The sequence below is a fragment of the Panulirus ornatus genome, chromosome 47 (assembly GCF_036320965.1).
Source record: "Panulirus ornatus isolate Po-2019 chromosome 47, ASM3632096v1, whole genome shotgun sequence".
In the NCBI taxonomy this organism is placed as follows: domain Eukaryota; kingdom Metazoa; phylum Arthropoda; class Malacostraca; order Decapoda; family Palinuridae; genus Panulirus; species Panulirus ornatus.
In genome coordinates, this window is record NC_092270.1 from 19,850,178 (window position 1) to 19,862,255 (window position 12,078).

General features: G+C 40.5%; 1 protein-coding gene across 2 annotated transcripts in view; it reads right to left on the bottom strand.

The window, feature by feature from the left end:
• Window positions 1-12,078, bottom strand: part of LOC139763639 (uncharacterized) — a 34,072-nt gene extending 21,994 nt beyond the window's left edge. Inside the window, exons 1-2 of one of the 2 annotated variants that reach the window (XM_071689901.1) lie at window positions 11,865-12,078; window positions 1,885-1,935 (exon numbers count right to left, since the gene is read on the bottom strand). In XM_071689901.1, the coding sequence (XP_071546002.1) occupies window positions 1,885-1,935; window positions 11,865-11,979 (166 nt within the window). In that variant the 5' untranslated portion in view covers window positions 11,980-12,078. Of the gene's footprint in view, window positions 1-1,884; window positions 1,936-9,282; window positions 9,368-11,864 lie in introns of those variants that run through there. The other variant, XM_071689902.1, reaches the window with a different exon arrangement.

A 12,078-nucleotide genomic window follows, 5' to 3' on the forward strand; every position in this document is an offset into this window, starting at 1 on the left:
AACTCCGTCTTGGATGGCAAATCTCAGTGGGGTACACAAAATCTTGTAAAGTTTAATGCCTTCAAGGCCCAGTTTTGACCCATTTCTTTATCAAAAACTCCTCACAACTCTTGTCTTTACTTTGATGGTACTGTAATTCCACCAAAACTTAATGATCATACTTGGTGTTACTGTAATGTCCACTCTTTCTTAGAAACCCCACACTACAGGAATAGCCAAGTCTGCCGGAAAGAAACTTGATGTCCTGTTTACATATTGAAACTTCTAAACAGTTACTCCGTTTCTACAAGGGATTGATTCGTCCTTGTATTGAGCACTACTCTTCACATTTGAGGTGGTTGTAGCTCTGCATCCTTACTAGAGAAAGTTGAGTCAAAAGCAGTCCACCTTATAAACTGTCCCAGGCTAGCTTCCATACTTGATCCAACTGCCCTATGCTGCAATGATGGTTCCCTTTCCCTCTTCTATTGGTATTACTTTTGTTTTTGCTCCCAAGAGCTGGCAGCTTGCATGCCCACACCACTAGCTAGACCATGCAATACTCAGCAAGCTGCTGCATCACATGAGTATTTGTGTGGCCATCAGCAACTCAAGAGTGGGCCGTTTTGAATCCTGCTTCTTTCCCTACTCGCTGAAGCTTTGGAGCTCTCTACCTTCTCATGTCTTTCCCATTAACTGGCACATTTCAAAAATCAGGTTTTTCACCTCCAAAAATTCATACTTTCCCTTGTCTTTTCTTTTTCAGTTTCATAATTCCCTCTATATTTCAATTAAGGCCCAGCTTTGATGTGGACTTTTGTCCGTGACTGGATCCTTCAACAAAAAGAAAATAGACTGGAGGGAGAAAAATGGTGGAAGAATGCATGGAATGGTGTAGCAAAGGGAGGTATGTACGGACAGGAATAAGTGGGGACTCTTTTGCTGTTGTCACCCCCTTGATGGGAGTTCCCACAGGGAATGGGCATCAGAGATACAGATAGACAGACAAATGGATTAAACTGAATGAGGACACAGTAAATCCAGACAGCATAAATTAACTAAAAAGTTTATGGGAAAGAGAATGCTCCAGAGATGGGAGCTCACAAGTATAAAACTCTCTCTCCATACTATACTAACTGGCAATCACAATTAGGTAATGACATACACATGCATATACATTCAAAAAGTTATGACAACACAATGTAGAAGAGATAAGGCCCCACATAACATACACACAAAAAAATTCTAGACCCAATTCAATAAGGCATTATAATGCTGATCTAATTATCTGTAATATTTAAGATAAAAAAATTACAAAGAGTGGAGCAGCTACTAAACAAAGTGTTATGGATGTCAGTAAAGAAAATGTATATAAAATAATACAAAAACCTTATTTAATGGTGAAGACTGGAAGAAAGTGAAAAGAGGATTAACTGTATAACAAGTGGGAGGAAAGGCTGAGAAATTCTGAGCATCAAAAATTCTTAGTGTTATGTAATGTGTCAGTACCATGAAGCTTGGGGAAATTTGTACCTGGACCACCACAGGAATATTAGTCAAAGAAAGGTGTTTCCACTATGTTCAGCAATACAAAAACTTTGGAATCTGGACATAGGTGTACAATGACAACATTGAAGTTGGCATCAGACATAAGCGTTTGTCCTATAAAGAGGTATCTACTGACCATGGTGCTCTGAGAATAGTTGCAATCACCACTGTCAAGTATTATAAGTGTGTGAGAATGGTAACACTATGCAATACTTTACATATATAATGAAGCCTCAAGTACAACGAGATCTCCTACTGTATATGTTTGATGTAGCCATTTACAAGAACTCCATATATTAGTAAAAACTGCACCTGAGCTCCCATCTTGATTCTAGCAGCTTTGTTCATATATCTTACCTCCTTCTTCACTAACAGCTGAGAGAAACCTCTGTGTGGCATATTCTTGGTCTGAAAATAAATTTATAAATAAACAAATGGATAAACTTTAATGAAAGAGTAAATGATGATAAATCATAAATTCAAGACTTTATTAGCTTATTAAAATTCTGATGATCAGTTCATATCAATGACATACAGAACTTATGTTTACTGCTTTAAAACTAAAATCTTGGATTACTGATATCATAGGTAACTACATAGTATCATTATCCTGAAGTGACGGCACATCAAAATGATCATTCATTTATTCAAATCATCCCAAGACCACTTTCTAGAAGATTTCTGGTGTTACTCCAATCCCTCCTTTCCAGGGACTCCTGCACTTCTGAAGCAAGTTCTTTAACAAGACTGTACAGTACTCTGTTTTACCACCTAACAATGATACAGCATTGCCAAAGGTGGTTTTTCACTCACAGTGTAACCTTATACAGGCCAAGTACATTAAAATGAAAAAATCATACTTATGACTGATTATGTACAAATTATAATTGAACAATATCTTTTTGATTTACACATTGTGCTGCAAGAAAACACTTCAAAAATATGTTTGGTACATTACACTAAACATGTCTATTCCACAATGATATACACAAGATCTGGCTCTCTGAAGTCTAAAATTTGTAGATCATTAAATAAATAGTAGACCTAACAATATTATATGGTTGAGAAGCATGGGCTATGAATAGGGTTGTACGGAGGAGGGTGGATGTGTTGGAAATGAAATGTTTGAGGACAATATGTGGTGTGAGGTGGTTTGATGGAGTAAGAAATGAAAGGGTAAGAGAGATGTGTGGAAATAAAAAGTGTGGTTGAGTGAGCACAGAAGGGTGTATTGAAATGGTTTAGACATATGGAGAGAATAAGTGAGGAAAGATTGACAAAGAATATACATGTGTCACAGGAGGGAACAAGAAGTGGGAGACCAAACTAGAAGCAGCAGAATGGAGTGATATAGATTTTGAGCAATCGGGGAGTGAACATACAGAAGGGTGAGAGGAATGCAAGGAATAAAGTGACTTGGAATGACATGGTATACTGGGGTTGATGTGCTGTTAATGGACTGAACCAGGGCATATGAAATGTCTAGGGTAAACCATGGAAAGTTCTGTGGGGCCTAGATGTGGATAGGTAGCAGTGGTTTCAGTGCATTACACATGACAGCTAGAGACTGAGTGTGAACAAATATAGCCTTTTTTGTCTGTTTTCCTGGTGTAACCTCACTGAAGCAGTGTAGTGATGCTGTTTCCTGTGGGACAGGGCAGCAACAGTAATGGATGAAGGCAAGCAAGTATGAATATGTACAAGTATATGTTTCCATATGTACAAACCATTTCTTCTGCTCTTTCAACCACACTATTTCTATTTTCACACATCTCTCTTACCCTTTCATTACTTAATCAAACCACCTCACACCACATATTGTCCTCAAAATATGATGATCATTTAACCCATGTACATAAGAATTACAGTCTAAGGTACTTACGCTACCATCTACCACCACATGCACTATGGAAATGTTTTTTGAGTTGTATGTCCAAGGAACTAGTAAAAATCAATTTGAAAAAATGAAATGAGCATTTCACATGAGGATAACAAAAGGATGATTTTAGATTTAGTGTAATGGAAGCATATTGTGTGTCTAGGTAGAATGAAAATCAACTAAATATGCACAGTGAAATAAGCTAATGCAAGTGTGGTGTAATGTTCAACTTTATCACACTGTTGAGGATGAGGATGAGTGATATGAAAGGTGGCATATAGTTGGTCCACTTCAAGGTATTGGAAATGGAGACAATGATGCCTGACATATAAATGAAAAGAAAACCAATAAATAGAAAATTCAGTCACAAAGTGGTTCTAGGAAATCCATTATTTATATGCATAAAAAATTTGATACCGTAATCTTTTTTTCTAATTTCAAAAAGAGCATAAACACTAAAATGATAATTATAATAATACACCCAATGAATGATGTACAAACCTTAATGTAATTACTACCTTATTTACAATTAGAAAAAAATAATGATTTCCTGTATATTGATCAGGATAGCAAGTGCAAGTTCTTCAACCACTTTATATCCAAATATTTTTTCTTTTTGCACAGAATACTTAATAGCAAGGGGGTCATTCATGAACTGCACAATGCTAAGGAGACAGGTGGGTCGACTGCTCAAACCTTACAGCTTACATACCACATCCTTTCATTAGTATTTCCATTCATGTTTGTCTAAAGAAATTTAAGTAAGCTTTAAACATTCAAACTCAGAGAAGTTAACAATTCCAAAAATTTTTACTTTCTTCTTTCATGCATGTCTGCTGTATCCCATGTTAGCAAGGTAGCACTAGAAACAAATAAAGACAGGCCAAATTCATCCACACCCATTCTCTAGTTTTTTTTTGTTTTTTTTTCTGTTTCCCGCGTTTGCGAGGTAGCGCAAGGAAACAGACGAAAGAAATGGCCCAACCCACCCCCATACACATGCCTTGATTCAATCCACTGACAGCACGTCAACCCCAGTATACCACATCGCTCCAATTCACTCTATTCTTTGCCCTCCTTTCACCCTCCTGCATGTTCAGGCCCCGATCACACAAAATCTTTTTCACTCCATCTTTCCACCTCCAATTTGGTCTCCCTCTTCTCCTCGTTCCCTCCACCTCCGACACATATATCCTCTTGGTCAATCTTTCCTCACTCATTCTCTCCATGTGACCAAACCATTTCAAAACACCCTCTTCTGCTCTCTCAACCACGCTCTTTTTATTTCCACACATCTCTCTTACCCTTACGTTACTTACTCGATCAAACCACCTCACACCGCACATTGTCCTCAAACATCTCATTTCCAGCACATCCATCCTCCTGCGCACAACTCTATCCATAGTCCACGCCTCACAACCATACAACATTGTTGGAACCACTATTCCTTCAAACATACCCATTTTTGCTTTCCGAGATAATGTTCTCGACTTCCACACATTCTTCAAGGCTCCCAGAATTTTCGCCCCCTCCCCCACCCTATGATCCACTTCCGCTTCCATGGTTCCATCCGCTGCCAGATCCACTCCCAGATATCTAAAACACTTCACTTCCTCCAGTCTTTCTCCATTCAAACTCACCTCCCAATTGAATTGACCCTCAACCCTACTGTACCTAATAACCTTGCTCTTATTCACATTTACTCTTAACTTTCTTCTTTCACACACTTTACCAAACTCAGTCACCAGCTTCTGCAGTTTCTCACATGAATCAGCCACCAGTGCTGTATCATCAGCGAACAACAACTGACTCACTTCCCAAGCTCTCTCATCCCCAACAGACTTCATACTTGCCCCTCTTTCCAAAACTCTTGCATTCACCTCCCTAACAACCCCATCCATAAACAAATTAAACAACCATGGAGACATCACACACCCCTGCCGCAAACCTACATTCACTGAGAACCAATCACTTTCCTCTCTTCCTACACGTACACATGCCTTACATCCTCGATAAAAACTTTTCACTGCTTCTAACAACTTGCCTCCCACACCATATATTCTTAATACCTTCCACAGAGCATCTCTATCAACTCTATCATATGCCTTCTCCAGATCCATAAATGCTACATACAAATCACATGTAATACATTAAAACAAAGGCCCCCTATCCACAACCAAGTCCCATATGCCCTTAAATGGTTTTCCTAACCACTTCGCATGCCCTGGTTCAGTCCACTGACAGCACATAGCCCCAGTATACCACATCATTCCCATTTGCTGTAACCCATGCACAACATTCACCCTCCTGCATTTTCAAGCCCCAACCACTCAAATATTTCTCACTTTATCCTTCCATCTCTAGTTGGTCTCCACCTTCTTTTCCCCTTTACTCCTGACATATATCATCTTTGTCAACCTACCCTTGCTCATTCTTTCCATATATCTAAACCACTTTGGCACATCCTCTTCAGCTCTCTTTATCACACTCTACTTATTACAACAACTCTCTCCTACCCTTTTATTACTTGATCAAACCGCCTCATACCACACGTTGTCCTCTAAAACGTCATTTCCAAAACATTCACCCTTCTCCACTCATCTTACCTATAGCCCATGACTTGCATCCATACAACAGTGCTGGGACTACTATACCTTCACACACATCCATTTTCACCCTCCCAGATAACAACAACCTCTCTTTCCAAACATTCCTCAAGTTTTCCCAGAACCTTTGCCCTCTCGCCCATGCTAAGACACTTCCACTCCCTTGGCTCCATTTATTACCATGTCTACTCCCAGGTATTCAAAACAACTCACTCCTTCCAAATTTTCTCCATTCAAATTCACATCCCAACTAACAGCCATGGTGAAATCACACACCCCTGATGCAGGCCAGCCTTCACCAGGAATCATTCACTCTTCTTGCTTCCTACTTATACACACACCTAACACACTTGATAAAAACTTTTCACTTCTTCTAGTAGCTTCCTTCCTACACTATATACTCAAAAGACCTTCCACAAGGATATCTCTTATCAAACCTGTGGTACACTTTCTTATGATCCTTGAATGCCACATACAAACCCTTCTATATCTCTAAGTATTCCTTACACGCATTCTTGACAACAAACACCTGATCCACAAATCCTGAACCACTCCTGATACCACAGTGTTCCTCCCTAGTCTGATGCTGTACATGCCTTCACTATCTCAGTCACCACTTTCCCATACAACTTATACCTATGTAGTTTGAACATTCACTTTTGTCCCTCTTACATTTATACAATGGTACTATATTTGCATTCTGCCAATGCTCAGGCTCCTCAATATGATCCATACATACATACATTAAAAATCCTAACTAACCAATCCATAACACAGTCACCTCTTTCTTAAGAAATTCAACTGCAATACCATCTACTCAAGCCGCTTTGCTACATTTCATCTTTTGCAAGGCTTTCATCACCTCTCTTCACCAAATCACTTACCATGACTCTCACTTCACACACATTCCCAACCCAAACACCCTACATCTGCCATCCTATCATCAGACACATTCAACAATCTTTCAAAATACTCCATCATCTCCTCACTATCCGTCACCACTTTCCCACACGCTCATTTCACTGTTGTTCCCATTTGTTCTCTTGTTTTTCTCACACTATTAACCTTCTTGCAAAACTTTGTCAACCCACCACTCACTATCCTTTCTCACCAGCCCACGTCCCACTTCTGCATGCCACATACTTCATTTGCACATGCCAGCACTCTTTCCCTAAATATCTTCATTCCTCACTCACCCCCCTTGCTTTGTTTTCTCTAACCATTTGCCTTCTAAACCTAATCTCTTCTAGTATTTCTTCACACATGCCTCTTTTCCAAGCTCACTACTTTCACCACCTTCTCACTCATATCCTTACCTCTTCTCCAAAAACCCCTACAAATCTTTACCCTTGCCTCAACCAAGTAATGATCCGAGACCCCACCAGCTGCCCCTTTCAACACATTCACATCCAAGTGTCTCTCTTTTGCACAACCATCAACTGCACAGTGACAGTACTGTAACCAATAAGGTTAGGAGGTGCTGCTATTGTAAACAGAAAAAAATTGGGACAGTTTTCAAGTTTCAGTAACTCAAAGGGATACTCTAGTTTTCTAGGGTGTCCAAGTCTCACCCTGTCTTTTCATGGTAACCTCATTATTACACCCTTGGGGGTGAATTGAAGGGTGAGGCATTGCCCTACTCCATCAAAGCAATCTTTTTAAATACAAACAAACATTAGAGGTGTGCTGGGACTTTTTGATTTTTTTTGCACAATTTTGGTGCCTCACTGCCTCTGGAAACACTTAGCTGGAGTTGTCCACTGCCAGTGGCCTGTCAATGGTGAGGCACAAAATGGCTAAGAAGCAGCACTCGAGTCCACCAGTTATGTCAAGAGATGAGCAAAAAAAAAAAAAAAAAAATGAGGGTGATGGAGCTGAATGTAAATGGGAAAAGTTTAAAAGTTTAGCATGGCTGTGCAGGGGATTTGGGAAACTCAAATCCTTGGGCGTGATATATGGAGTGAAAATGGAAATGATGAAGGCAAGTTATGGGACAGCTTGGAAGGAGGAGTGGTATGGACGGAAATGAATGAAAATTATCAGGGAAGAGGGAAAGAGGGGTGTGCAATTCTGCTATCACCGAGAGTGTGGGAGGGTGTTACAGAGCATGGATGGAATGCTGGATCAAGAATAGTGCAGGTGAAAGGAAAGACTGGAATTCTGAAGTATGCACCTATAAATATGAAGACCATATGAGGTAAGGATGAAATGAAGCATTTCTAGAGAAATTTGAATAGCTTTGAGAATGGTTTTGAGAATACAGAGAAATGTGGTCACACTGGGTGATATAGATGTAAAAAAAAAGGATGAGAGGAAACTGGTGAGATAGTTGGTAAATAAGGAGTCCCTAAAGTGAGTGAGAACGGAAGTTATCTTGTGAATGCTTGTGCTTTGAGGGATTTATTCCTTGTGAACACCTTTTTTCACCATAAGATGATCCATAGGTATAAATGTATGAGGGATGATGGAAAAGAAGAGCAAAAGCCTTTGACTGTGGCAGTGGATGAAACAGAGAATGGCCGTGTTAGACGCAACAGTTGTGTAAGGATTCTTTGGAGACACCATTTCAGTTCTTATGGGGATGAGGATCAGGGAGAAATGGAGGTATGGATCAAGGAAGAATGGAGAGGTAAAAGTTTTGGAAAGCAAGATGAATCAGAAAAAATGCAGGGAGTGTGAAAGGAACACAACTGAAAGCTTAAATGGAAGTGCAGTGAATGCATGAATGCTGTGCTAAAAACATTTACAGAAACACTATTAAAGGTCACATAATTAATGGTTGGATACAAGGCTGTGAGATATAGGAATAAAAAGGGCAAAGCATGGTGGATGGAAGACATTAGAAATGCTGAGAAAGAGAAGAAAAAGGAATATGGCAGACTGCTCAATATGAACATACCAGTGGAGTTCAGCAAGGGAAGAGAATATGAAAAGTATAAGTTGAATGTTAAGAAGCTGAAAGAGGAAAGCAAAAAAAAGGGTACATGAAAATTTTGAAAGAAACAAGAGAAAAGTTTCATGAAAATCAGAAATTATACCGGAAGGAGGTGAAAAAGAAATAACCAATTGTTACTGAGCCTTAATATTTCCATGATTCATGGCACCTTATGACCTGTCCTAACATTTGAGACACTGAAAGTGTGTGTAGCACCAAACTTAATAGATAAAGCGTGTGGTAATCCACCATGTTGTGCTGTGTGTAGTACCACGCATACTAGATAAAGCATGTGGTAATCCGCCATGTTGTGCTGTGTGTAGGACCAAACATACTAGATAAAGCGGGTGGTAATCCACCATGTTGTGCTGTGTGTAGGACCAAACATACTAGATAAAGCGGGTGGTAATCTACCATGTTGTGCTGTGTGTAGGACCAAACATACTAGATAAAGTGTGTGGTAATCCACCATGTTGTGCTGTGTGTAGTACCAAACATACTAGATAAAGTGGGTGGTAATCCACCATGTTGTGCTGTGTGTAGGACAAAACATACTAGATAAAGCGTGTGGTAATCCACCATGTTGTGCTGTGTGTAGTACCAAACATACTAGATAAAGCTGGTGGTAATCCACCATGTTGTGCTGTGTGTAGTACCAAACATACTAGATAAAGCGTGTGGTAATCCACCATGTTGTGCTGTGTGTAGTACCAAACATACTAGATAAAGTGGGTGGTAATCCACCATGTTGTGCTGTGTGTAGTACCAAACATACTAGATAAAGCGTGTGGTAATCCACCATGTTGTGCTGTGTGTAGTACCAAACATACTAGATAAAGCGTGTGGTAATCTACCATGTTGTGCTGTGTGTAGTACCAAACATACTAGATAAAGCGGGTGGTAATCCACCATGTCGTGCTGTGTGTAGTACCAAACATACTAGATAAAGTGTGTGGTAATCCACCATGTCGTGCTGTGTGTAGGACCAAACATACTAGATAAAGTGTGTGGTAATCCACCATGTTGTGCTGTGTGTAGGACCAAACATACTAGATAAAGCGGGTGGTAATCCACCATGTTGTGCTGTGTGTAGGACCAAACATACTAGATAAAGTGGGTGGTAATCCACCATGTTGTGTTGTGTGTAGGACAAAACATACTAGATAAAGCGTGTGGTAATCCACCATGTTGTGCTGTGTGTAGTACCAAACATACTAGATAAAGTGGGTGGTAATCCACCATGTTGTGCTGTGTGTAGTACCAAACATACTAGATAAAGCGTGTGGTAATCCACCATGTTGTGCTGTGTGTAGTACCAAACATACTAGATAAAGCGGGTGGTAATCCACCATGTTGTGCTGTGTGTAGGACCAAACATACTAGATAAAGCGGGTGGTAATCCACCATGTTGTGCTGTGTGTAGAACCAAACATACTAGATAAAGCGGGTGGTAATCCACCATGTTGTGCTGTGTGTAGGACCAAACATACTAGATAAAGCGGAAGGTAATCCACCATGTTGTGCTGTGTGTAGTACCAAACATACTAGATAAAGCGGGTGGTAATCCACCATGTCGTGCTGTGTGTAGGACCAAACATACTAGATAAAGTGTGTGGTAATCCACCATGTCGTGCTGTGTGTAGGACCAAACATACTAGATAAAGTGTGTGGTAATCCACCATGTCGTGCTGTGTGTAGGACCAAATATACTAGGTAAAGCGGGTGGTAATCCACCATGTTGTGCTGTGTGTAGGACCAAACATACTAGATAAAGTGTGTGGTAATCCACCATGTCGTGCTGTGTGTAGGACCAAACATACTAGATAAAGCGGGTGGTAATCCACCATGTTGTGCTGTGTGTAGTACCAAACATACTAGATAAAGTGGGTGGTAATCCACCATGTTGTGCTGTGTGTAGTACCAAACATACTAGATAAAGCGTGTGGTAATCCACCATGTTGTGCTGTGTGTAGTACCAAACATACTAGATAAAGCGGGTGGTAATCCACCATGTTGTGCTGTGTGTAGGACCAAACATACTAGATAAAGCGGGTGGTAATCCACCATGTTGTGCTGTGTGTAGAACCAAACATACTAGATAAAGCGTGTGGTAATCCACCATGTTGTGCTGTGTGTAGGACCAAACATACTAGATAAAGCGGAAGGTAATCCACCATGTTGTGCTGTGTGTAGTACCAAACATACTAGATAAAGCGGGTGGTAATCCACCATGTGTGCTGTGTGTAGACCAAACATACTAGATAAAGTGTGTGGTAATCCACCATGTCGTGCTGTGTGTAGGACCAAACATACTAGATAAAGTGTGTGGTAATCCACCATGTCGTGCTGTGTGTAGGACCAAATATACTAGATAAAGCGGGTGGTAATCCACCATGTTGTGCTGTGTGTAGGACCAAACATACTAGATAAAGCGGGTGGTAATCCACCATGTTGTGCTGTGTGTAGGACCAAACATACTAGATAAAGCGTGTGGTAATCCACCATGTTGTGCTGTGTGTAGGACCAAACATACTAGATAAAGCGGGTGGTAATCCACCATGTTGTGCTGTGTGTAGGACCAAACATACTAGATAAAGTGTGTGGTAATCCACCATGTTGTGCTGTGTGTAGGACCAAACATACTAGATAAAGCGGGTGGTAATCCACCATGTTGTGCTGAGGGGTTTGTTTTGGTCGTCCAGCTGGGGCGACGAACGCCATCATGATCACCCTAAAGTCATCCAACTTTGCAAATAATTTTTAGGTTATTCTTCTCCTACTCTGGTTACTGAGTAACACGGCCCTAGGGGCCATAATGACGCCTTGACATGCCCAAAATAACCTTTAATAATAGTATTTCCCGTCATATATGCCATTATGTCATGAAGATATTCACGTCAGGGGGGGAAATGTTTACCTTGGTTGATCCTCTCTTCTTCTTCCTTAGAGGCGAGAATGGTCACTGTACGAGCACCATCGGATAATTCGAAGGTCTGGAAGATTTCTATGTCGGCTTTGGAGTCCAACTCCATGGTTAATGGAAGACACTTAATACAGGAGGGCCTGGATTCACCAGCGGTGCACAGACCAGGTGGCGGCCACACGTTCAAACACCTATGACGTCATGAACT